Below are 21,998 nucleotides of genomic sequence, written 5' to 3'. Positions count from 1 at the left end.
ATCAATAATGTTAATGCCTCTGCACGGACATGTCAGTGAGGGATTGAAACGCTGAAGGATCCCCAGCGTTAGTCTACAGAGAAAGGAGCGGGGGAGGTGGACATGGGCGAGGGGGGGGAGAGAGAAGAAAGCGGGCTTCACTGCGCGCCCCCTCGCAAAAGAATCCGGACCTGCTCAGCGGCCTCAGGTGGTCGTCGGCTCCTGCTCAGCACGGGCAAATCCATTTATTTCGGGCAGCAAGAGCCAGGGATCCCTCTCGCTCTATCTGCCTCTCTCACAGAGATGGGAGAGCTTTAGCTCTGCTTTTCCTTTTGAAACGCCTTAACCTCCCCCCCCCCCATCCGTATCATCTGCGACCTCCCGCTCCTTGCCACATTTAGCAAGATTCAGCGACATCGTTGCAAGTAAATGTCTGGATTGCTGCATTCTTTCTTGGGAGATCGCAATCTTCGGGCTGGGGCTTGCTTTTGGGTACAGAGTCTGACACTCCCACCCCCCACCAAATACCACTACCTTACTATTGTTGGCACCATCGTTATTTTTAGGTGGTAGTAGCGATACTAGTAGTAACAGTAACGGAGACGGTAATTTTTAATTCACAGACTACGTCTGTGATAAGTCCAGATCCCGGGCGGCTTATTATATTTACAACTGGAATGCTTAATAGGAGAAAAATGTGATGCCCTCTGGGATGAAAATCTCAGCTAAGTGGCGCTGAAGTCAGTAAGGCTGCATGGGCGCCTTTATGACCCGGGGAAACAGAGAAGTCCGGGAGGCCAATGGAAATCCCAAATTCACAGTCCGTTTCCTTTAGTTCATTTCCTACGACGTGGCCTGCTCGGGAATGAGGGAAGCCCTCTCAGGCGCGGCACCTGGCCGGGTTTTCCTTGTTAAATCAAGCCTCCTCGGCGCCTGTTGGAAGAAATTTCCATTCATTTAAAGAGAAATGCAAGACAAGTTGTACGTGTGTACGTATATATATATATAACTACTACTAGAGACAACCAGACAGCGGGTATTCGTCTGGGAAAACCAGACACAACCGACGGGTTTTCGATGAAGATCTGCACACTTTAAAAATGCGAGTGAAAAACAGGCCACTTGATTGTGAATCGGCGTGAAACAAACGGAAGGGTTTTCAGTAACCCCCCCCCCGTGATCGAGGACCCAAACGGAAATAAATGTACTGTACAAGCTTTCTCTCTCTCCCCCCACCTCTATGGAAAAAATAGAACCGTCCATTTGCCTGCAAATTTGCAGAAAACAAACCAGGACTTTCTGACCATCTCTTGACCTGATCAAGGAGCCTTGCCTATGTTGCAGCCACATTGTGGCTCTTAGTACTGCAGCAATAATATAAAATATTCTTTTTTTAAAAAAAAAAAAACAATAATTCTAAATGTGCTGTATCTAGGGCTAAAAACAACCCATGTTGGCGGTAGGGTAATCCAAAAAGAAAGAGGTCGTCCCGAAAAGATTCCAGTGGATTACAAGGTTATGAGACAGGTCAGGATAGCGCACAAAAGGGAAATTCGGGATACGCACACAGCCGAGGGCTGCTTGGCTGGGCTCCCTTCCCTTTGCAAAGCGCGACGGGGCATTTACTCGGGGGTAGATCCCCTCGATTTCCACGGGCCTTGCCTTCGAGGAAACTCGCTCAGCGCGCTGGAGGTCGAGGGGATTTGCTCGCCAGGAGAAGGCGCCCGGGATCTGAGCTGGGGTCCCAAGGAACTCCGTCGCCCGAAACTTTATGCTTCTTTTTACTTGGAAGCAGCGGTCGGAGGCGGGAGAGCACTCGCTTCCGGGGTTGCAAGGGCGTTTGGCCCCCTAACCCCTGCGGCCTCTGCGGACCACCTCATGTTCAGTGGGTCTTGGGGAGGCAGGAGAGGGTGAGGTGAGGTGGGGGCAGAAATTAAATCGGGGGATCCGATTTCTCAACCCGGGAAAGGCGCGCTGGGAATCAAAGCGGCGAGGAAGGCAGGGAACCCTCCCTGGGGCTGGAAGGCATTAAATCTTGCCGCGATCGAGGTCTGTATCCTGAGCCAAGGAGGGGATCCCCATTTCTCTCTCTCTCGTTGGACTGGGGAGGAAAGGCGGCTTTGTGGGCTGGGAAACCCCGCGATTCTCCGCTGTGGGGCTGGAAGGGGGGTGGGGAAGGTTGGGGACGGGGGGAGAGAGCGAGAGCGCTGCGCTAGTCCATCTTTGAAGCCTGCGCGCTCCCAGTCTGGGCTGCAACCCAGAGGTGAGTGGCCTCTCCAGGCTGCTGCATCTCGGGGGTGAAAAAGCTGAGAGGGCTTTGTGCTTCGGAAGGCGGATTAAGGAGGAGCGCGCTGGGAGCTGCCTTCTCCCCAAATCCCAGGAGGAGAGGGGTGGAGGGAGGGGGTCAGCTTCCCCCCTCCCCAGGGCTCGCTCTTTTTTGTTCCGGCCGGGGCCCAACAAATGCTTTTGTCTCGGGCCGAGCACCTCCCCCAGGGTGCGCCTGGGTGCAAGAGCGCGTGGCTCGGATCCCTGGCGGGGCAGGAGGGGGTCGTGGAGCTGGGAGGGGGGGCGCACATGCCTGGGACCCCCCTCCACGCCAAGGAGGAGGAAATCTCAAGAGCCACCGCTGCCGCCGCCAAGCCCCCCCCCCCCTCTCTCTCTGTGTGTGTGTGTGTCCTGCCCGCTTCTCCAGCGTTTCCTCCAGCCGTTTGCTTACTACCTCTATTTCCGACCTTGCTTTGGGGAAATATAAAGCGCAGCCTCGGGTCTTGTTTGAATGGCAGGTCCCAGCCTCTGGGATCGCGCGAAGTCATAAAAAATAATGAAAACAAGCCCCAGCACATGTGGGGAGAGAGCCGGCGTGCGGTGGGAGTGGGGCTGGAATAAAGAACCTCCGCTTCCCACCCTAGTGCTGCGATCGCTGGGGTGGGGGCCGCCCAGCCCAGGCGGCCTCCTCGCAGGGTTGTTGTGAAGGTACAATGGGAGAGGGGAATTTTGCCGTGGAGGAACGGCGGGGATGCAACGTGGCCAGCCAGGAAAAACCATCCTCCTCCTCGCCCCTAAGGAGTGGCAGCCATCCAAGCAGCGCACGTCTGGGATTAGGGGACCCCATTACGCAGCCCAAAGAGATGGATTTCAGGAAAGCCACCTCCCGGGTTTAGACAGGAAGAAGGGCATGATGGGAGTTCTTGGTAGGGATCGATGACCCCTTTCCCTTTTCCAGGGTTTTCCCTCCCTCCCCAGCAGCCTGACATCATCTTCCTTCCTGAACAGCTAATCGTTCTTTTTCTCCTCAACCCAAGTCCTTTCCGCAAGACTCTTCCAAGGGGAGGAGCCGTAGCTGCGCTGTGATGCAAACACTTGGCGTGCAAGGAGGTCCCGGTTCGGTTCTCGGCACCTTCGGCCTAAGCTGAAATTCTGCAGAGCGGCTGCCTGGCAGTGCAAACAAACCACACCGAGCTGGATGGACCACAGAGGTCTGACTCGGTCTAAGAAAGCTTCCTGGGGTTCCAACTCCCCTGCCCCGCAATCTTCCCCTTCTTGTTTTCTGCCCTGGGTTGACTGCATCAGCCTAAATACATGGGTTCAGGGAAACAGATTTCTCAAGAAGTGTACACACACTATACATTTCCCCCAAAGTTTCCCCAGGTGCGTTGGGAACCGTAGCTGTGTGAGGGGCAAACTACAATTCCCAGGTTTATTTGGAGGAAATGTCCTTTAAAAGTGTACCATGGAAGTGGAGATGGGGAGCAGTTTTATTGGCTAAGATAGCTTGAAGCGAGCGCCTGGAGAGCCCTTCTCTCACTCCAATAAATTACATTAAGGATGCCAGAGATAAAGGCAGAACAGCCACTGCCATCACTCTTCATCTCCCATACATGTGGGAATTGCAAAGGACTTCCAGGGCCGAGGGTGTGAGGTCCCTGTAGACTTTAGCACCAGCATCGTTTTAGAAAAATTATTCAGTGTTGAGAGAAATGCTAACACCTTCCTATTCCTGAGGAAAAGGACAGGTCTGCCTTGAGATCTGGGTAGGACTCTGCATGTACCTGAAGGGCAATTCTACTGGTCCTCCTGGCTGAGAACTAAAGAATGTGTATTGGGAAACAACCTGAAGCCTGGTTTTATACTGGGATACTTTCCACACTTTCCCTCTCTCTCAGCCTCCTTCCAACTTGGAGTTTCTGACCTGGAACAGAGAATTACTGCTCAACATTGGTTGTCTTTGGCCTCTCCAAAAAAATGGTCTGCATCATCCTATAAGTTGTTCCTGTGTCCCCCACCCCAAAACCCCAGTGCTTTGAAAAGAGTTGTTGAGTTTAGCTGCAGATCGGTATTTCATGCCTATGGAGATTGAATAAATTTTAATAATAACAGTTGCTGTCATGATTGTTTTAAACTGAGTGTTCATTTTAATATCGATGGTGTGTTTTAAATTGTCCACAGCATCTTGTGTTTTAATTAGAAAAGTGGGGTAGAAATTAATAATGATGATGGTGATAACAATAGGTGGCTATGCTGATGGAAGAGGCGGCGGTGAACAGAACCTAAGAGTCCCACTTGACCCAAGGGATGGGGCGGAAAGGATGCTGGACAATGTTGTGTTTGGGAAAGTTTTGGCCTTCCAGATGTTGTGACTACAACTCTCATCATCCCTGACCTTTCTTTGCGCTGACTGGAGCTGAAGTCCAGAAAAAGCTAGAGGGACACGGGTTCCCCATGCCCAATTTCAGTTGCAGCAGACACTCACTAGAATTGGTGGAGCTTCTCAGAGGTCAAGAGGGTTTGGCCAATGAAGGGTCATGAGGGCATAGCCAATTTCTGGTTTCTCCCCATCCTTCTTCCTTACAAATATACCATGGTCCCTTAACTATTTGTAAAGCAGCGATGCTCAACACCTTACTAAACTGAAAATGTCTTACTTTTGTTCAGAAGGGGCCCCTCTAGTCACAATTGCTTCTTTGCTGGGAGAAAAGTTGTTTTCTTCTCCACCTGCTCTGATTCTCTCCCTGTCCTCATCCTTTGCAAAGAAACAGGGGACGCGTAATCATAGCAGCTTTGTTAATACTTAGCACCCAAGTGTTCAGAATGAGGCCCTGCTCCCATAATTTCTAGTGTGGACTCATGCTACAATTGCTTATTATCCAGAGGTAAATATGGCTGAATTCCATGGGGATTGCTTCCCAATAAGAATGTACAGGATTGCAGCACGAATGGGTTAATATTAAAGATACCCCACAGGACTTTTAAAAAGGGATCCTATTAATTTCCAGAGCTATGTGAAAATATTACCCCCTCCACAGCTTATTCATTTCTACGTCTTCCTCACCGGAATATGGAATAAAATGCATTTGCTAGCCTCTAAAGTGCAACCTGAGTATTGTTTCATTTCTGCTCTAAGTCATGGCGAAATAGCAACCCCTTTGATTGAAAGAATATGAGAGAAATGTACTACACACTGCCAGTGACAGAGGAGGACTTTTAAGTCTCCAGATCCTCTATCTATTGTCTTTCTTTTTTAAATGTATGGAGACAAGGAGGCTTTTGCCAATTGACTTATGGAGAAGTAAGTGTGATGAAGCTTAAGGGATTTAACTTATAATATCAACTCCTCCTTGCAAACCACAACCTCCTTTCACATACATGAGGAGAGGAGACATAATTAGGAATGATGAGCCTCATAAATAAATCCCATGAGCATGCAACAGGGTGCACCTTCCACACCCAATGAAGAACTTGTTTGTAGTTAATAAGGTGATTCCACAACAGACAGTCTTTGCATAAGCAGTACTGTACATTCACCACAGTAGAAGATTCGGCTGAGTCCGGACAAAGTCCCATCTGGTCCAGCATTCTGTTCTTACAGTAGCCAAACTAACAAAAACAAAAACCCACAGCATTTTTCAATCTAAAGAAAAACAGGAACACAAAACCTCAATATTTTCCCCCTCAAACCTAGACACGCCCAAACCCTAAGGTTGCAATAACACACAAGTGTTGATAGCTGCCACACACAGAGAAGCCACCCACAATTTATTCTCCCAACCCTTCAACCCCATTCACAAAAATAACTGCTAGTAGAGGTTAAGCAAAAAGTACATCGAATGGAAAGATACTCACACAATCTCTCCACCACTGCTCTCTCTTAACATATTTTCAGAATAGAAAAGCTGCTCAAGCTATCAACCACACCCTTCTCCTGGCTAGCTACAAAGAATGTGCGTTGTGATGTGGGTGTGGCCTTAGGAGACAGCTCTGAGCAGGTTCGGACTGCTCTTAAAGGCAGTCCTCCTAGACCAATAACTGTGAATGCAGGTTAGCCCTCATAACAACAGATGGACTGCAAGGCTTCACACTGGGCACTCCTATCAATCACATGGTTCTTCTGCTTAGGGGCATATGGGAGGGGCCTTTTTTGCCATAGCTATACTTTGGGATTGGCTGAGGAGTGCAGGGATCTGATTGGCCCAATAACGGTAGATTGACAGAAATGTTTGCGGAGCCTCTAAGTTCAAATAAAAATATAACGTGTGTGTGTGGGACAGGAAAGAGTGTGCAGATCCTCCAAGTGTCCCTATTTTCCAGGGACGTCCCTAATTTAGAGAAGTCGTCCGGTTTCTAATTTGATCCCGGAATGTCCCACTTTTTCTTAGGATGTCTCTATTTTCATTGGAGAAATGTTGGAGGGTATGCGTTTTAAATTTTGGGTTTTTTTTTTAAATTGCTTGTCGTTCTCCTAGTGGACCAGCCTCCATTGCCTGATTTTCAACGGCTGCCTCTAGGAAGTCGACAGAGAAGGCAGGAAGGCAACTGCCCTCTCCCGTTGTTGCTCCCCATCAACTAGTATTCACACGTATGCTGCCTGTAAACCTGCAAGTTGCACTGAGCACTTGAAGCTATTGATAAACGCATCCGTCAGGAATTGGTCTAATCTCTTTAAAAAGCAAACTAAGGTTGCAGTCCTAACCAGGTCCGATTGAGTTCAGTGGAATTTACTCCCAAATAAATGGAATTAGGATTGCAGCGTTTAAGTGATCGTATTTCTGCGCATGCTCAGAAGCACTCACGAATTTCATTCATGGAGCTAAGTAAAGGTTATGGAGCAATCCTCGACGAACCCTAAACGGGCTGCACCCCGCTGGTCTCTAGGACTTGGGAGATCTTCAGAAGAACAGGAGAAACAGATCTGGACAGGAAATCTCCCCCTAACCATGCTATGGGAAGAAGCTACCAACTCGAGTAAACCTGGAAGAGTTTTGGCTAACACTTAGGTCCCCCCACCCGCCTTAAAATTCCCACAAATCCGTGAGGGAATGTGCCGGAAAAATGTTTGGCAGTAGCTGGCAAAGAGAATGAATGAATGAATGAAGGCGACCTTTCTTTTTTGGAACGAAGCGAAGCCAATTAAAACGGTCCCTCAAAGCCACCCGTAGTTCCCCAAATCTGACATTGTTCTAACCTCATAATCAGGCTGCCTTTGCTTTATATAACATTGAAAGGGAGAAGGTTTGATTCTCTCTCTCTGTCTCTCAGCCCGTGTGAGTGAATGATGGGGAAAGGAAAGGGAGAAAAAGGTGAGGAGAAAACAGAAGGGGTGAAATATACACAAGCTCCTGCTCTTTATTCTGGGGTTACTTACCTTTGGATATACCTTTAGATAACTGCTCCTGCTATTGCCACTCCCTTCTCACCAGCATCTACCCCAGGATTAGCCAACTGTGACAGTGCCTTCCAGATGTTGGCCTCCAGCTTCCATCAGGCCTGACCATTGGCCATGCCGGCTGGGGCTGATGGGAGCTGTAATCTTGCAATGTCTGAAGGACACCACGTTGGCTACCTCCAGCCTTTACTTTCCCCCCAAATTAGTGTTGATCAGTTTGCACTGCATAGGATTGCAGCCTTAGAATCCTGAAACTTTATGCACTGTTCAAATAATAAGGAATGATTATAATAACCTGTCAGTAATAAGCAACAAGGGATAACTCTGTGCTTTCAGACAGGACAAAGCTTGTTGTTCAATAGAGGGACATGCTTTGGCTCCTGCTATTCAAAACAGTTTTCATTCGACAGTGACTCTTAATTTATTATATTTTTATCTGTCTAGAAAATCATCTATCCAGGATGATTTATCTAATAAATTATTGCACTATAGTTAACGTTGTCATATTACTTTATTCTCTTTATTTACTGATGCACAAAGAGGGCCTAGTAAACTAAAACCTTCTTTTATAGCACACAAAAGCTTAGCAATTAATAGATAGATTATGAAGAGAGTGAAGTCCAAGGATGTTGATATTTGTGGTATAACTGTTATGGAATGCAGACAACATATGCATAACATATATTTAACATCTCCTCAAATTGAGATGGAGCGGATGCTGGTACAAGACCCCTTGCTCATTTGTGCAGTAAGCAGACTTTTACTTACATATGCCAATGTATCTGTATACGGATGTATGGTACATCACCTAGAGAAATTAGTTTATTATTTAAGCTTATTAGTGTCTTCCTAAAATAAATGATGTACTCTTACACTAAAATACAGTAACATAATTAGTATAATGGTGAAGGCAATGGAACAGCAAATCAGATCAAATGTCACCTTACCCTGAAGTAAATGAGTAGTCTGAGGCAATATATCCTCATACAGTCACACATCTTTATCCCATGTGGGAATAATAGCAGTCTGCCCTATAAGGTTGTTGTGAAGATTTTGAACACTTTAAAAAAAAACCTTTATTAGGTATTATAATGTAGTTTTGGAATTTTGAGCAATGCAAAACTACCTACAGCATTAGCAGTGGTTGCAGAAGTAGCAGCAGTAGAGTTGCCAGAGAGACGTGTGGATCCAGAATTGCCCTCTGCAGTCCCTTATGGACACACACCATTAAGACTGTTTTCAGGGAAGACAATCTTACTCGGCCACAAGAAGAAAGAAGAAGATGAGCCACACAACTGGGTCCTGTTATTTCCAGCCCCCTTGGATTTAGTAACAATAATTCAAGTTGCTCCTTTAAAGCTTCCTTACAAGGGTCCATCGCTCTGCAACGCAGCAGCATTTCAGCCACGAATCACCTTCTCCTGCTCTCAGGAGGGGCGATAGGTTCTGCTCACAGAAACACATAAGATTGGGACAGCCAGCCTTGCCTGACCTCTCAGGGTTGCAGAGGAGAGACGTTCCTGCTGCGGGATGCCGGGGATTCTAACCCGGGGCCCTTGTACCCTCCAGAGCAGCTGCTCCACCGTGGCAGCAGGCTTGGAAGGGCCAAGGGCAAGAGGAAAACCGGAGGGCAAAGGTGGGAAAGGCCAGATTTGCTGAAGGCCTGACAGTAGTGCCAGCAGCAGCAGCACTCCCCCAGACTGCGGGGATGGGGCGCACCCAGGTATGTTATCCCCGCTTCGGTGGGGCTTCCCCTCCTCCCTCCTCCATCCATTCGGGCCTCCCCTTCATCTCCTCCTCTGGCCCCATGAAAAGGCTCCTGATAAGGCCAAGATTCAGGGGCTAAGCCATAACGCTGCTCTGAATGGGAGGCCCCCCCCCCTATTGACGCCCCCTTGGGCTTCTCTTTCTCTGAGGCCTGGTTGTGGGTTGGCGGCCCTGCGCAGGGAAACCTGCTAGGATGCCCCGTGGCCCCGGGGGTGGAAAGGCTCCCCCTGGCCTTTGTGAAACCCCCGGGCCTTGTGTTGTGTGTGGGGTGGGAGGGTTGAGGGGGGAGAAGGCTGCCTTCCTCCTCCGCCCCTGGATTCACCTGTCAGGGCGATCAGAGTCCGGCCCCGGTGACAAAAGAGTCCCTATCGAGGCCCTGAAAGGGGCGCTTCAGGTTCACTGCTTCGCGCCGAGGCTTCGGGGGAAGCGGCAAATGAGCGCGAAAACGGCCCCATTCTTGCCCGGGGAAAGACAAGCGGGCGGCTTCACGCCTCGGCCCGCCAGGCTTGCCGCCAGGCCTGCGGAAAGCGGACAGGCCGCCGCGTAATCGCCAGAACAATTTCATTTCCTCTCCTCGGCCTTGCAGGCCTCGCTCGCCCTTGGAGGGGGCAGCCTCGGGCAGGCAGGCAGGCAGGCCGGGGAGGGAGGGAGGGAGGGCCGGGCAGCGGGGGCGGGGAAGGCCCGAACCCTGCCTGCCCCACTGGGAAGAAGGGTAGCCGAGGGGGACCCAGAAGCCGAGGGGACCCCGAGTCCTAAGAGGGAACAGGGTAGGCCTAGCAAGAGCAGTGTCGTCTGCTGCTTCTGCTGCTACTCCGGTCGTCAAAGCCAGGGCCCCGCCAGCTCTCCCCCCCCCCCGCCCCAACTTAGGCCAAGGCTGCCATCTTAACCGTGGCTACTCAGACGTAAGTCCCATTGAATTCAGCTGGGCTTACTCCCAGGGAAAGCGGGGGGTGAGGAGTACAGCCGTGGTCTTTCAGGTGCCACAGGACTCCTTGGTGTGCGTTTTGCAGGGAATGGGATCATTGGAAGACTTTTTTAAAAAAATCATTATTGATTTTCATGTAAGTATAACATATAACTACAGTAGTTTGTCCAGTGGTACAGTCGTATTAAGTTTCATATGCAGTACATGGTACACAAGCAATACCTTTGTTTATGCATTATCAATTCAAATATCCCCTCCACAGAGATTCTTGTGTTGTGGGTGGAATAAAAGTATCTTCTGTGATCATTGAAGACTTGTTCCATTTGAGGAGAAAGAGGAATAACTCCTGGGACCCCCTTCCCATGGGTTTATATGCCGAATTCCAGTGACCTTGGGGGTGTTATTGAAAATAATACATAATAATAAAGCCGGGTTATTTATCAGAAGACTATCCCACACATGCACTTGTGCTCCAAGAGGTTCACTGGAAACAAAACCACAAAACCTATGCTTCATCAGAGTTATATCAATGGAACAGAACATTAACAACTCAGAAGCTACAGTTTATTTAGAATACAGTGAGAATGTATGCAAAAAGTGAGCATAAATTTCAGTGACAACACTGAATAACTGGGCGGAGGGTGAACGATCCATCATGGAATTTTGCACACGCTCCATTGAAATGCATTTGTACCAAGGCAAAAGGGACCTCCAAATGGAGCTAAGAGCTTCTGAGACTCCTCAGTTTAGAAGGGCAACCCCAACGTTCAGTTCAATAGGACTTGCTCTCTAGTAAGTGTATTTAGGATTAGAATCGTAAATTAAGAAAATGCTTAACCCCTCCCCCCGAAATCAATGGAACTGAAAACTGCTTCTGTTAGGCCGGATCGTGCCCAAGCGTTTATAAAAAGCGGGCGGAGGAAGTCAAAAAGTGGATAAAGGAACGCTTGAATGGTAGAAGATGAGTAAGCTAAACCAGGCCTCCGCATCCTGGTGTCCAGTTTAGGACAAGAAAGGGGTGAAAACGTTTCCCAATCTCTCTCCCCCCTCCTCTCTCTCCCCCTTCCCATTAATAGAACTTGGCAACCGGCAACAAATCCAAGGCATTAGTGAAATGAAGAGACAAAAGGCCTTTGGAATGGGGAGGGGAGTGGGGAGCCTGCCCTGCTCCAATAATCTGAAATTAACAAGATGTTACTATCTTGCAATCCGCACTTCGAAATGCCGTGAAAGGTTAATATTTATTATTTCACTCCGAAGTTCAGAACTTGGGGTGGGGTGGGGGAGGAATTCAATTAAATATGGTGAAATCGTTTCAAGCTTACTTGGGAGACTTAGACTTTCCTTTTTCTTTTTCACCATCAACATGGGCATTTAATATAGAAAACAGAACCTTAGGGAGCTTTGAACGTGCCCCAGATCAACAGGCCTCATGAGTGTAGGAAAAAAGAGAGGAAAACTCAGTTTCATGTCTTAGATTTACTTAATGATTTTGTAGGAGCAAAAGCCTCCAGTTCAAAACCTGGAACTGCTCTGTCCTTTAGCTTTTATGTCCACATGACACTGATGCCTAAATCCTACAACCAATAACAACAACAACAACATTTAACTGGAAGAGCACTAGAATCCATCGGATTTATGTCCAAGTTAAATTGTGTATTAAGTTCTGGGTAAACTACATTCAGTCTAGTTACATGAGCATCATTACCCCCTTAGGAATTAGGAATGTCAGAGTCATTGGTCTTGAAATATGCGTGCAATGTTGGAGGAGATCCCATCCCTTTGAAACAAATGTCGAGTCCTTCTTCTGCGTATTGCATCCAGAAGCATTGGCTGCCTTTGTGTATTGGATGCAGATATCCAAGCTTATTGGGGACTGCAAGTCGACAGCCTTGCACCAACTACAGTTGGAGAAATCCCATTGAAAGCAACGGAGGTGCTTTCGGTCGGCTTCCCAGTCTGAGACTTGTGGGATCTTGAGGTCTTTAAGCCCCTGTCCTGGGGAGTGCTACTCAAAGCGAAATTTAACTTGAGTTCTTCTTTGGAAAATGCAGGAAGGGTGGAACTTATTTCTAAGAATCTTTTTCAGGGTCTCCTTTTGTGGGAACACCTCCATGGTGGGGAAAAACAAACACATGCAAGTAATAACTCAGGCAGCAGCCCTTAAGTGGAAAACCTATCTGTTTAGTAGTAGTAGCAGCAGCACAATATTTTCGTGGAAGAAGTGCTCACAGGGGAAAAGCGTGTTTGCTACTTCTTCATTGTTCCTAGGGAAGGTGTTGTGCCACAGTTGCAGTTTGGGTATTTTCACCCATTGATGGGAGATGGGAATGTGGAGGACTTGGCAGCGAGGTGAAGGGGTAACCTAAGGACATCGGAGGAGGAGGGAAGAATCGCAAGAGTCAGAGCGCCTTGGCGGAGCTACCTCCCATCGGCCAGAATGCTGCCGCCCTTTTCACTTTGGAGAGTGTGGAGCCGGGAGGGAAGCAGCGCAGCTTTTTGGCAGCTTTCCGCCAGGCTTTAAATATTTGCAAAACGCATGGGTTACATCATGGGTTACTGAGAAAGTCCTCGTGTGCTAATCCGCTGCTGAGCTTGGGGAACGCGCCAGGAAAGGCAGGCAAGCCGCCTTCCTCTTCGGCCGGCTTCCCGGTGACAGATCCGAGAGTCGTCTTCTGCTTTCATCGCGGAAATAGACATGTTACATCTATCTGGACAAATTAATTTTTTGACGGATTGGTGGCATGATCGCCTTTCAGGATATTTGCAGGGTTCTCTTGAGCTGCAGTAAAGTACAGAGACAGGAGAAGAAGAAGACACGCGGGGTGAAAGGGAAGGGTGAAAAGGAAGAAAAACAGTCCGGAGTCTTAGGCGGAAACCGGGCTCAGAATAATATCTGCTCGCTCGAAGCCCAAGGCTCTCGGCGCATTTTCCCAAGATAATGTCCCCATATTCCGAATGAGCGATCAGAGAACTCCGGTATTGTTAAGGGAAATGAGAGGAAGGGGAATGACGTGGGAGACAAACAAAGGCATTTCTGAATCGGTTTGGGTGATTGACGTTTGGGGGCTTCGTGACTCCAGGGAATAAGACTCATTACCGGGAATACACCAAAACATCAGCCAAGATTAGAACTCTGGATCGCTCCAAAATCCCATTTCGCTTTAAATGATCCCCGGGAGAATATTATCCCTTAAGATAAATAAAATTCCTTTACTAAACATTTTGTGTTTTAGTGCATCAAAAGTAGAGGAAGATGAAATGACTACTATGAGTAGCAGTAATAGTAAGCAGCACTAACAATGATAGCAAAATACTTAATTCGCAAACGTTCTTCCTGGTCCTTTTAGCTAGTTAGAAAGAAATTGCACTGAGATCCATATAATTAAATTATTGTTACATGCATGTTAACTGTGGGAAATCTCCTATCTATTTCCCTCTAAAGTGTGTGTTGTGGACTACCAAGAATAAAATGAAATAAAAGGAAGATAAAGTAAACAAATTAATAATTCACAAGCAATAACGACAAAATTAAATATGGGACGGGTCACCTGAATCGTAAGTCTAGATGGGCAAATTTGAGAGGTGCAGAACGTATGTTTAGAACAGGCATACATTGTAAATTAGAGAGTAATTTCAAGGCATTTCAAGGAGGCACATCCATTCAATTTGGATGACATTTTGCAATCTGCAAAGCCCCCCCCCCCATTCTTTCGGGCAGGAGAAGACGATTTGTTTGGAGGGGTGGAGGGCAGTTGTCCTGCGATGCATCTCTACAGGGCAGGAAATGGGGCAGAGTTGATGCTGCATTCTTATTGTTTTGCTGTTGTTGATGATAAAGAAAATGATCCCCCCCCCAATTCCCCACCGCAAGTTGGTAGCGTGCAGACTTGCAGCTACTGACTCTTGTCATAGTCCCTTGCAGGACTCGGAAGGCAAATCACGAGAACCCAGAAGGAAGAGGGGAAAAAAATCTTCCAGATCTTGGAACAACTGTAAAGTGGTTTTAATTTAGAACCTGTTAGTTTCAATGGAGGCACGTGAAAGGACCAGCTTCACAACCTTATGCCTCTGCCTTCTTGTATAGCAGTTTATCAACCCTGCTGATGTTTCTCCAAAGCTTCTCGAATATCACATCATTTAAAAAAAAATTATTAAAGGTTTTCTTGGTATACAATAGTACGTGCATGGCCTCTTTTTTCAGGTTATAAAAGTCTTTTCTACCGATCGGTAACATTTGATATGAGACATGAGTGTTGTATGCAGTGTAAGGTTGGGGGAGAATTGGAGGGGTGGGGTGCTGAGGCTTATATTCCTTTTTATGGTGTACGTGTGGGGTTTTGTGTCAACTGGGTAGGTTCTCTTTGTATTCGCTTATTACATTTCCTTGGTTGTGAGAGGGATTGGAGGGGAGCGCCCAGGGTATGGTGGGTTGTCTGTCGTTGGCTGCCGCGAGGTTAGTTCGCATTTGTGGGGGGAGAGGAATTATTGGGTCAAGTAAGCCATATTGATTCGTATGATGTCGGTGGGCTCTTGCTGTTGTCTTGTTGGGCTGTGTATAGGATAAAAGGGAGCCATACTGGGGTGAAGGCGTGCTCTTCTGTTTCTCCCGGTGTCAGCCTATTGGTTAGCTTTTCTAGTAAGGCTGTTTCCCATACGATTTGGTACCAGTGCTCCATGTTCACTCCTGACAGGTCTCTCCAGTGTCTGGCTATGATATCATATCATTTGGAAAATCTTGGGGTTATTTTTTATTTTAAAAATAATGCTTTCTTCCCATTATTAATTAAAAAAAATAGGTGTGCGTAAAGGTCGTGTCACAGGAAAATTAAGATTATTGTCATTTTATCCGAGCTCATTCTCTTGGCTTCACCCACCCACACAGACAATCGTGTCGTCTAATTATTTTCTGAATTAACGGAGAAAGGCTGTTTAACTCAGCGCTGGAGTGCTCCAACAAAGTAAGGACCCCCCTCCCTCGGCGGAATGAATGCGCCAGGCCGGCATTCCGCGGGTGGGATGAAGAGGCCTCGTCCTTTGCGAAGTGTTTCAGTCCATTCGCCTCGGTTTTGTTGGCTGCTGGGCTGGAAGGAGAGGGGACCAGACTGAGGGAGGGAGGAGGAAAGCCCAGGAGCTTGAGCACGGACTCTTGTACATAAGATCCTTTAAATTAAATGTAAGGGTGGGGGGGGGGGGGAGAATCCGGCGGCTGCATCAACTTTTTTTGCTGCTTCGGGTGTAATAGATGAATGAAAATATAAAATGGACCCAAGTCAGGGAATTCAGCTTGAAACAGTGTCAAGGTGCCTCGTTGTGGGCTCCCAGGGAAAAGCAAGAGAATCTTGGGGGTGTTTGCCTCCTTAGTTAAGTTAAGAAGTTCGTATGTATGTATGTATGTCGTTGTTTTTCTCCCCTCCGGACGGGCCAATGGACTCCAGTTGTAGTTTGCCACGTCGAGATGGATCTTCCCAGAAGACGTGTCCGGGTTGGAGACTAAGGCAGAAGACCAGGGACCCTCCCTGCGGAATACGCGCGCGGGCGGGGGGTTGGCTTCCCAACGTTTTAGAGGGGGGGGGAGGCAGGGCTCCGGCAAAACCATTAAATCCATAGCTCACCCACACTGTCGCTTAATGTGGATAATAGGCTTCTTGCACCTCCATTCATTCTCCGTTGCCCACACGACGTTCTCCTCCAAATCACTGATTTCCTACTCTTTCCCCTCCCCCAATCCGGATTCCCCCCCCCCTTTAACACCCTCTCCTTTGCGGGGAATCCCTGGTATTTTGAGAAAATCCGGACTGAGGGAGGGGGAAACGTGAGAAGAGGATGCTTTGGTAGGAAAAGAACGTCGTATGGACAAGGGAGAATTAATGGAGGCGCAAGTGGACTCGCATCCACTTTAAACGACAGTGTGGACAAGCCCTCACTGCCCCAGCCGGAGCTGCGCTAGTCCAGAACTTCCGCACTATTTCGAAAACTAATTACAATCATGAAATGGAGCGGGGTGACACAGGTCGGGGAGGGAAGTGTTCCGCATCCCTTCCTCTTCTACATTTTGCACATTCCCGAAAGCTTCACCCGTTTCCCAGAAAAAAGGTGTCCCCAGGATTCCTTTTAAATGCACGTGAGGGATTACTAATCCGATTTCCGGAAGGGCAATTCCATGCACGGCGGTATTAGAAAGGATGGGCACTATTGGACTGAAACAGTCTGAGATCGGCATCCGTCCCCCCTAAAAAAAAAAAGCATTACACGCGCGCAGGTCGCTCAGGCTGTCCAAGGCGGCTGTGCGGACGGAGCTTCGAGCAAAGCTGAAGAGAAGCAGTAGAGACGCCGCAGCCGCCTGGACTGACGGCTCCTTCAAAGATCTCGAGGACGTTTTGTCGTCCTGTACTAGGAAAACGGTTCTTTCCCGCATCCCAGAGAAACCAGCATCCATCGCCCACGAGTTGACGTGAGAGCACTGCAGCGATCGGGTCCCAGAGAGGCGCTTGAGGACGTGGCTGCCGCGTTAGACGGCTCTCCTGAATCTGCCCGGGCACTTGGATGTAAGCCTCCAAAGCGACTCAGTGGAGACTTCTTCAGAGTGAAACTAGTGTAGCATCAGGTGTGGAGGCTGGGTTTCTTGGAAGTAGACTCCTACAATCCCGGGAAGCTCTACTTCCGTGTAGCAAGGTTGCATGCCTCTCCACCACTACTTAGGAGGAAGGAGCATTGAATCCAAGTGGAAATCGACGCGTGTTTAGGATGGCACCAGAAGGATTTGTTTGGCTGAGAATGCTCGCCTCCGCGCCCTAGCCACCCTCGTTCCCTCTTCAGACCCTTGATCCTGAGCGTAGGACTTGCAAATGAGTTCCCATTAAACCTCCCCCCCCCCCCCGGTAGCCTGTTCAGGGTTGGCTCGTGGGAGAGAGAAGGAAGGAAATAAGGATCTTCGAGAATCCTGGCTGAGGCAAACTCGAAGTGTGTTAAGTCTCATGGATTTCAACGGTAGATGTTTGCAGCGGGATCCGCATCGCGTTTGTGTGAAATAAAATCCCATTACTAATCAGTGTCCCTTGGACCTCAGCCCTTAGCCAGCGCTTAACTCTCCCACTGAAATAAAGGCTCAACTTTGCCTGGATAGATCCCCGCCTAGTATCACTCCGAAGTACGGTAATTGTCATTGTGTTCAGTGGGGCTTACTGGGTCTGAACCAGAGTCACAAGATTCTGGAAACGAGGTAGAAGGTTTAATCAGTTAAACACCCAGATTATCCACAGAAGGGAATATCAAACAAGCGATTGTTAATATAGTTTCTAAAAAGGGGACAGGGCTGATTTGCAGAGCCCAGGATTCTTACAAAAACCCAGCTAATCGTGTGTGATATTGAGGCAGATCACCGAAGCGCTACGTATCTCCCTGATACCTAAATAGGCGAGTCCCTCAGGAGCCTCAACAGGTCTTTAAAAAGTAAAACAAAAACAAGAACGGAACAAAAAATGCAGATTTTTGGATCTCTCGTAAATGCGTGTCCCTCCGTCCTTTGCATCGGCGCAAAACTGCGCACCTTCTAACCCTAACAAGTCGCCTTCGATGCTCCCAGGTAAGCGAGTTTAGGGCCACGGCGAAGCACAGCGTCAGCTATTGGCATAATTTCGTTGTAACACCAGGGGAACCGCAGGCGTCTTATTTATTTCCTTTCCAGCACAGTACAAGATCTCGCTCAGGCAGGATCCCGTATCAACGCTCCGCTCCGCTGTGTGGGCTCCGGCGCGAGCAATTAGCAGGCTCTGTCTCTCAGGCATTGGAGAGGAGAAACGCGGACCGGCAGCGCCCCCTGCAGGCCATGGCCTCATTGCAGCAAAGGCTTTCCTCTTAAAGGGGAAGTTGCTCTTTAAGGTGGACTGGTCCGAGTAGCAGAGCAATAATAATAATAATAATAATAATAATAATAATAATAATAATAATAATAATAATAATAATAATAATAATAATAATAATAATAATAATAATAATAATAATAATAATAAATAAAAAAAATAAATAAAAGCAAAATCCCTTCATTCTCAGCAGATCGTTTTCATTACGGCTCGACCGCAGTATTGATCCCCTCCAGGAATCTACCCGTCTCCTTTTAATAAGAAGGATTCCCTCTTCCGCCGCTCCCGCATGTGTTGCTGACTTTATTAAGTTGGCTCACAGTGTTGCTTCCCTTTCCCCTCAATCTGATGTAAGTAAATCAATAAGGACAGATATAATACGGCGGGGAAGGGGATGGAGGGGAAGGAGACCGGAACACAAGAGCAGAAAAACAGACTGATCGCTTCTTTATTCTTGTTTAGTCTTAAAGCAGGAAATTTATAGACACTTGGCATTTATATAACGCTTTGGAACAGTTATGTCGCAGAACTGGAATTCCCCCCATCACCCCTGACCACTGGCCATGCTGGCTGGGCTGAAGGCAGCTGGAGTTCCCCAGCCCAGCCTTAGAGTGCCCAAGGCACTCCATTATAACCAACCTGGTGCCCTCTATATATCGTCGGACTCCAACTCCCATCAGCCCCACACAGCGTGGCCAAAGGTCAGGGATGATGGGAGTTGTGGTCCAGCAACATCCGGAGAGCCTCACCTTGACGACCCCTGACTTTTCCTAGACATCCTCTTCATTTAAGAGGATGGCACTATCACGCCCATGTGGCAGAAGATAGATGGGAAGTGGTGGGCAGAGGGTGGCTCCAGCAAGGCCAGTTTCTAGGGTAGGAGCGAGCGGCTCCAGCTGTGGCTTTTCCCGGCTCACAGCTTGCAGTCCCGGCGGCTCTGCTCTGCTATTTTGGAATAGAAACATCATTCGCCTGCAGATCGTGTCCTCTTCGTCTCACCACCTCAACCCAACCCTTAATGAAAACGAACTTTCTCCTGCTGCTGCTCCGGCGTGGTGTAGTGGTTAGTGTCTCGAATTAGGACCTGGGAGACCCAGGGTCCGGATCCCCACGGGGCCAGGAAACTCGCTTTGGGCTAGTCATGGCCTCTCTCTCGCTCTCCTATCTCACAGCGTTGTCGTGAGGATTAAATGCACGGCCCCTTGAGCAACTTGCAAGAAAAGGTGGGATATAGGCGCAACAAATAAAGGATAAATATCGCGCCCCGGCCAAGGTTCCGACGCAGCCTCCACCGTCCACCTAGCGAGCTTGCCACCGATTTCGGACGGGTGCCCGCGGGGTATAGACGGGGATCGGCATTAGTGGGCTATGGAGAAGCGCGTCCCTCCGTCCGCAAGCAGGTAAGCCGAGGTCAGGAGGCACGTCCAGGAAACGAATCGCGGAGCTGAGTCTTGTGGAGGCATCGTCGACGAGGACGCGAAGCTAAGAAAAGCTGGTGCAGCATCCTGTTTTCAGTCCTGGGTGCCTGTGGGGAACACCGAAGCAGCCCCGAGCCCTCTTCCAACGACTGGTCCTCGGCAGCATCCGCAACAAGTCCAGACCAACGCTGGCATCGGGCTCGCGAGGAAGTCCTTCTGAGAGCCGTGGGTCTTGCTTAAGCTGGGGCAGGATGGCTGTCTGCCCCAGCGAGAAGCAGGCTGCAGAACCAGCCGCAGAAGGAGCCACACAGCACGGCCAGCCAGCTGCTCCTCCCGGGGACGCGCTTGGTGCACCAGCCCTGCGCCCCCAACCCAGCCCAGATCTCCGCGGCCCCGACGGCAGCTCGACACCCCCTGCCACCCTCTCCGGCCCCGACACCTCCCGGTCGGTTCTGAGCGCAAGCTCGGCTGCCGGGACCCGGCGGGTGAATTCCCCCTGCGCGGCCGACGCGGCCTCCTTTTTCCGTGGGCAGAAAGGATGGGCGAGGGCCAGGCGGCTCGCTGCCGTCGAGCCAGGAAGCGGGGCAGCCGACGCGCGCCAGGCGAGAAAGATCCGACGCCGCCGAGATGCAGGAGAAAGCAAGCAAGACGACGCCGCTGGTCCTCGCTCCTTGCCTGCGTCTCTGTCTCTCTCTCTCCCCGGCTGCGCAGCTTGCAGAAGAGGAGCAGCGCGCAGGCTGCTTCCCGGGGCTGCGCCAGGGCTGGCACCGCGCCAGCGGCTGAACGCTCCGGGGAAAGAGCAGCCGGCCCCACTCCCTCCCTCCCTCCCGCTCCCCCCAGAGCTCTGGCGGCCAGTTAACCCTTTCCGGACGCCTCTCGCCTTCCCTGGCACCCGCAGAAAAACAGCCCTGTGGCACGTCGCTGCTGCTGCTCCCGCCCTCTCCCGATCCTCTTGGATTCGTGCCAGCTCCGGCGAGTTTTTAACGAGCATCTCAGCTGACGCGAACAAGCCGCTGCGCTGGCTGCAAAGCGTGGCTGGTGTCCCTAAGCCTTCCCTCGCTCCCTCCCCACTTCCCCCCTCTCCCCTCCTGACATCGATCAGTTCCAGGGTTCCTCGGCCTCGGGACCTCTGGTCTATTCCGTCTCAGGACACGCAGGCAAGCCGTAATGGAAAGAGCGCCTCTGGCAACGTACTGAGTGCTTTCCCTGCTCTGTATGAACCGTAGCCTAATCCCACGTATCGACTTGGGGCAAGGGTCGGGGGATACGGTCGCATCGCCAGGGTGTGGATCGCACGCACCTCTCTCACTTTCCCTTTCAAGGGACCAAACCTCTTTCCGAGGCTGACCCGTTTTCCTCCGCAGGCGAAAGAGCTGAACTGAAAGTACATAGGCGAATAAGGTCTGCGGCAGGGGTTACACCACCTCAAGTGCCCCCCAGTCGTTTCGGACTACATTGTCCATGCAGGGTGGAGCTGATGGGAGTCCAAAACACCTGGATGTCCTCCACTTGGTATATTCAGGGAACGGGAGCCTAGAGAGCATCACCCTGAGGCTAATAGCAGTTTGAGAACAAAGACCTCTGCAAGGCCAAAGTTCTTCATCCCTGGCCTAATAATTCTCTTTGAACAACTTCCCTCTTCCAGGAGAATATTCCGTTTTGCAGGGAAAGGGGAAGGACGCACTGAACACATTTCTAAGGCTTGTTAAAAATGATATGCAGCTAAAATCTGGATACCTGGAGAATATAAAATGTAGTGGAGTTCTAGGAGCAATTGACACCGCAACTAAAATAGTGAAATTGTCACTGGATTCAGTTGCTTTGGGTTCTGCCTTTTGCAAAAAGAGGATCAGACAAATTCATGGAGGACAAGGCTATCAATTGCTCTCTCCTCCCAGCTCCCACCACTTACTGGTATTTGCTGGTATTTAGAAGCAGATTGCTTCTACAATGGAGGTAGAACATAGACGCCATGGTCAGTAGCAGAGGGGGAGAAGAATGGTGCAAAACTTCAGCAAAGCAGATAAAAATATTATACAGTGAGCTAATTGTGAAACAACTGTGGAAATATCTGCCTGATGCCAGAATAATGCCAAAGTTGGTCCCAGGAGATCCTCACTTGGGTCGGCCATATCATTATGACTGAAAAGGTACTCTCTATTCATCACCTATGTTTGGTGGGAAGGTTCCAGCAGACAAGCTGTTCAGGGCTTTATAGGTGAGCACTGACACTTTGAACTGTGCTAAGAACCCAACTGGTAGATTAATACAGGGGAGCTGTGATCTGAGTGCAGCAATTGGTGGGTTTCTTCCACTCATTTATTCCCCATGGAAAATCTTCTCTTGGGAAGGGAACTTGGCAAACCAGTGGCAAACTTCTCTTCTAA

At 49.3% G+C, this 21,998-nt stretch overlaps 1 protein-coding gene and 1 long non-coding RNA gene across 3 annotated transcripts in view; one reads left to right on the top strand and one right to left on the bottom strand.

The window, feature by feature from the left end:
* Window positions 1-535: 535 nt before the first annotated feature.
* Window positions 536-21,998, bottom strand: part of LOC309515659 — a 34,076-nt gene continuing 12,613 nt past the window's right edge. Inside the window, exons 3-4 of one of the 2 annotated variants that reach the window (XR_014212602.1) lie at window positions 5,695-5,853; window positions 536-904 (exon numbers count right to left, since the gene is read on the bottom strand). This is a non-coding gene — a long non-coding RNA (uncharacterized lncRNA). Of the gene's footprint in view, window positions 905-4,881; window positions 5,000-5,694; window positions 5,854-21,998 lie in introns of those variants that run through there. The other variant, XR_014212603.1, reaches the window with a different exon arrangement.
* The window catches only part of NEBL (nebulette), a 174,279-nt gene continuing 161,431 nt past the window's right edge, over window positions 9,151-21,998 (top strand). Inside the window, exon 1 of the mRNA XM_082193628.1 lies at window positions 9,151-9,362. Within this exon, the coding sequence (XP_082049754.1) occupies window positions 9,348-9,362 (15 nt within the window). The 5' untranslated portion in view covers window positions 9,151-9,347. The remainder of the gene's footprint in view (window positions 9,363-21,998) is intronic.

The sequence above is a fragment of the Podarcis vaucheri genome, assembly GCF_965113315.1.
Source record: "Podarcis vaucheri genome assembly, chromosome: 12".
Lineage (NCBI taxonomy): Eukaryota > Metazoa > Chordata > Lepidosauria > Squamata > Lacertidae > Podarcis > Podarcis vaucheri.
This window is presented reverse-complemented; position numbering and strand designations above follow the sequence as displayed.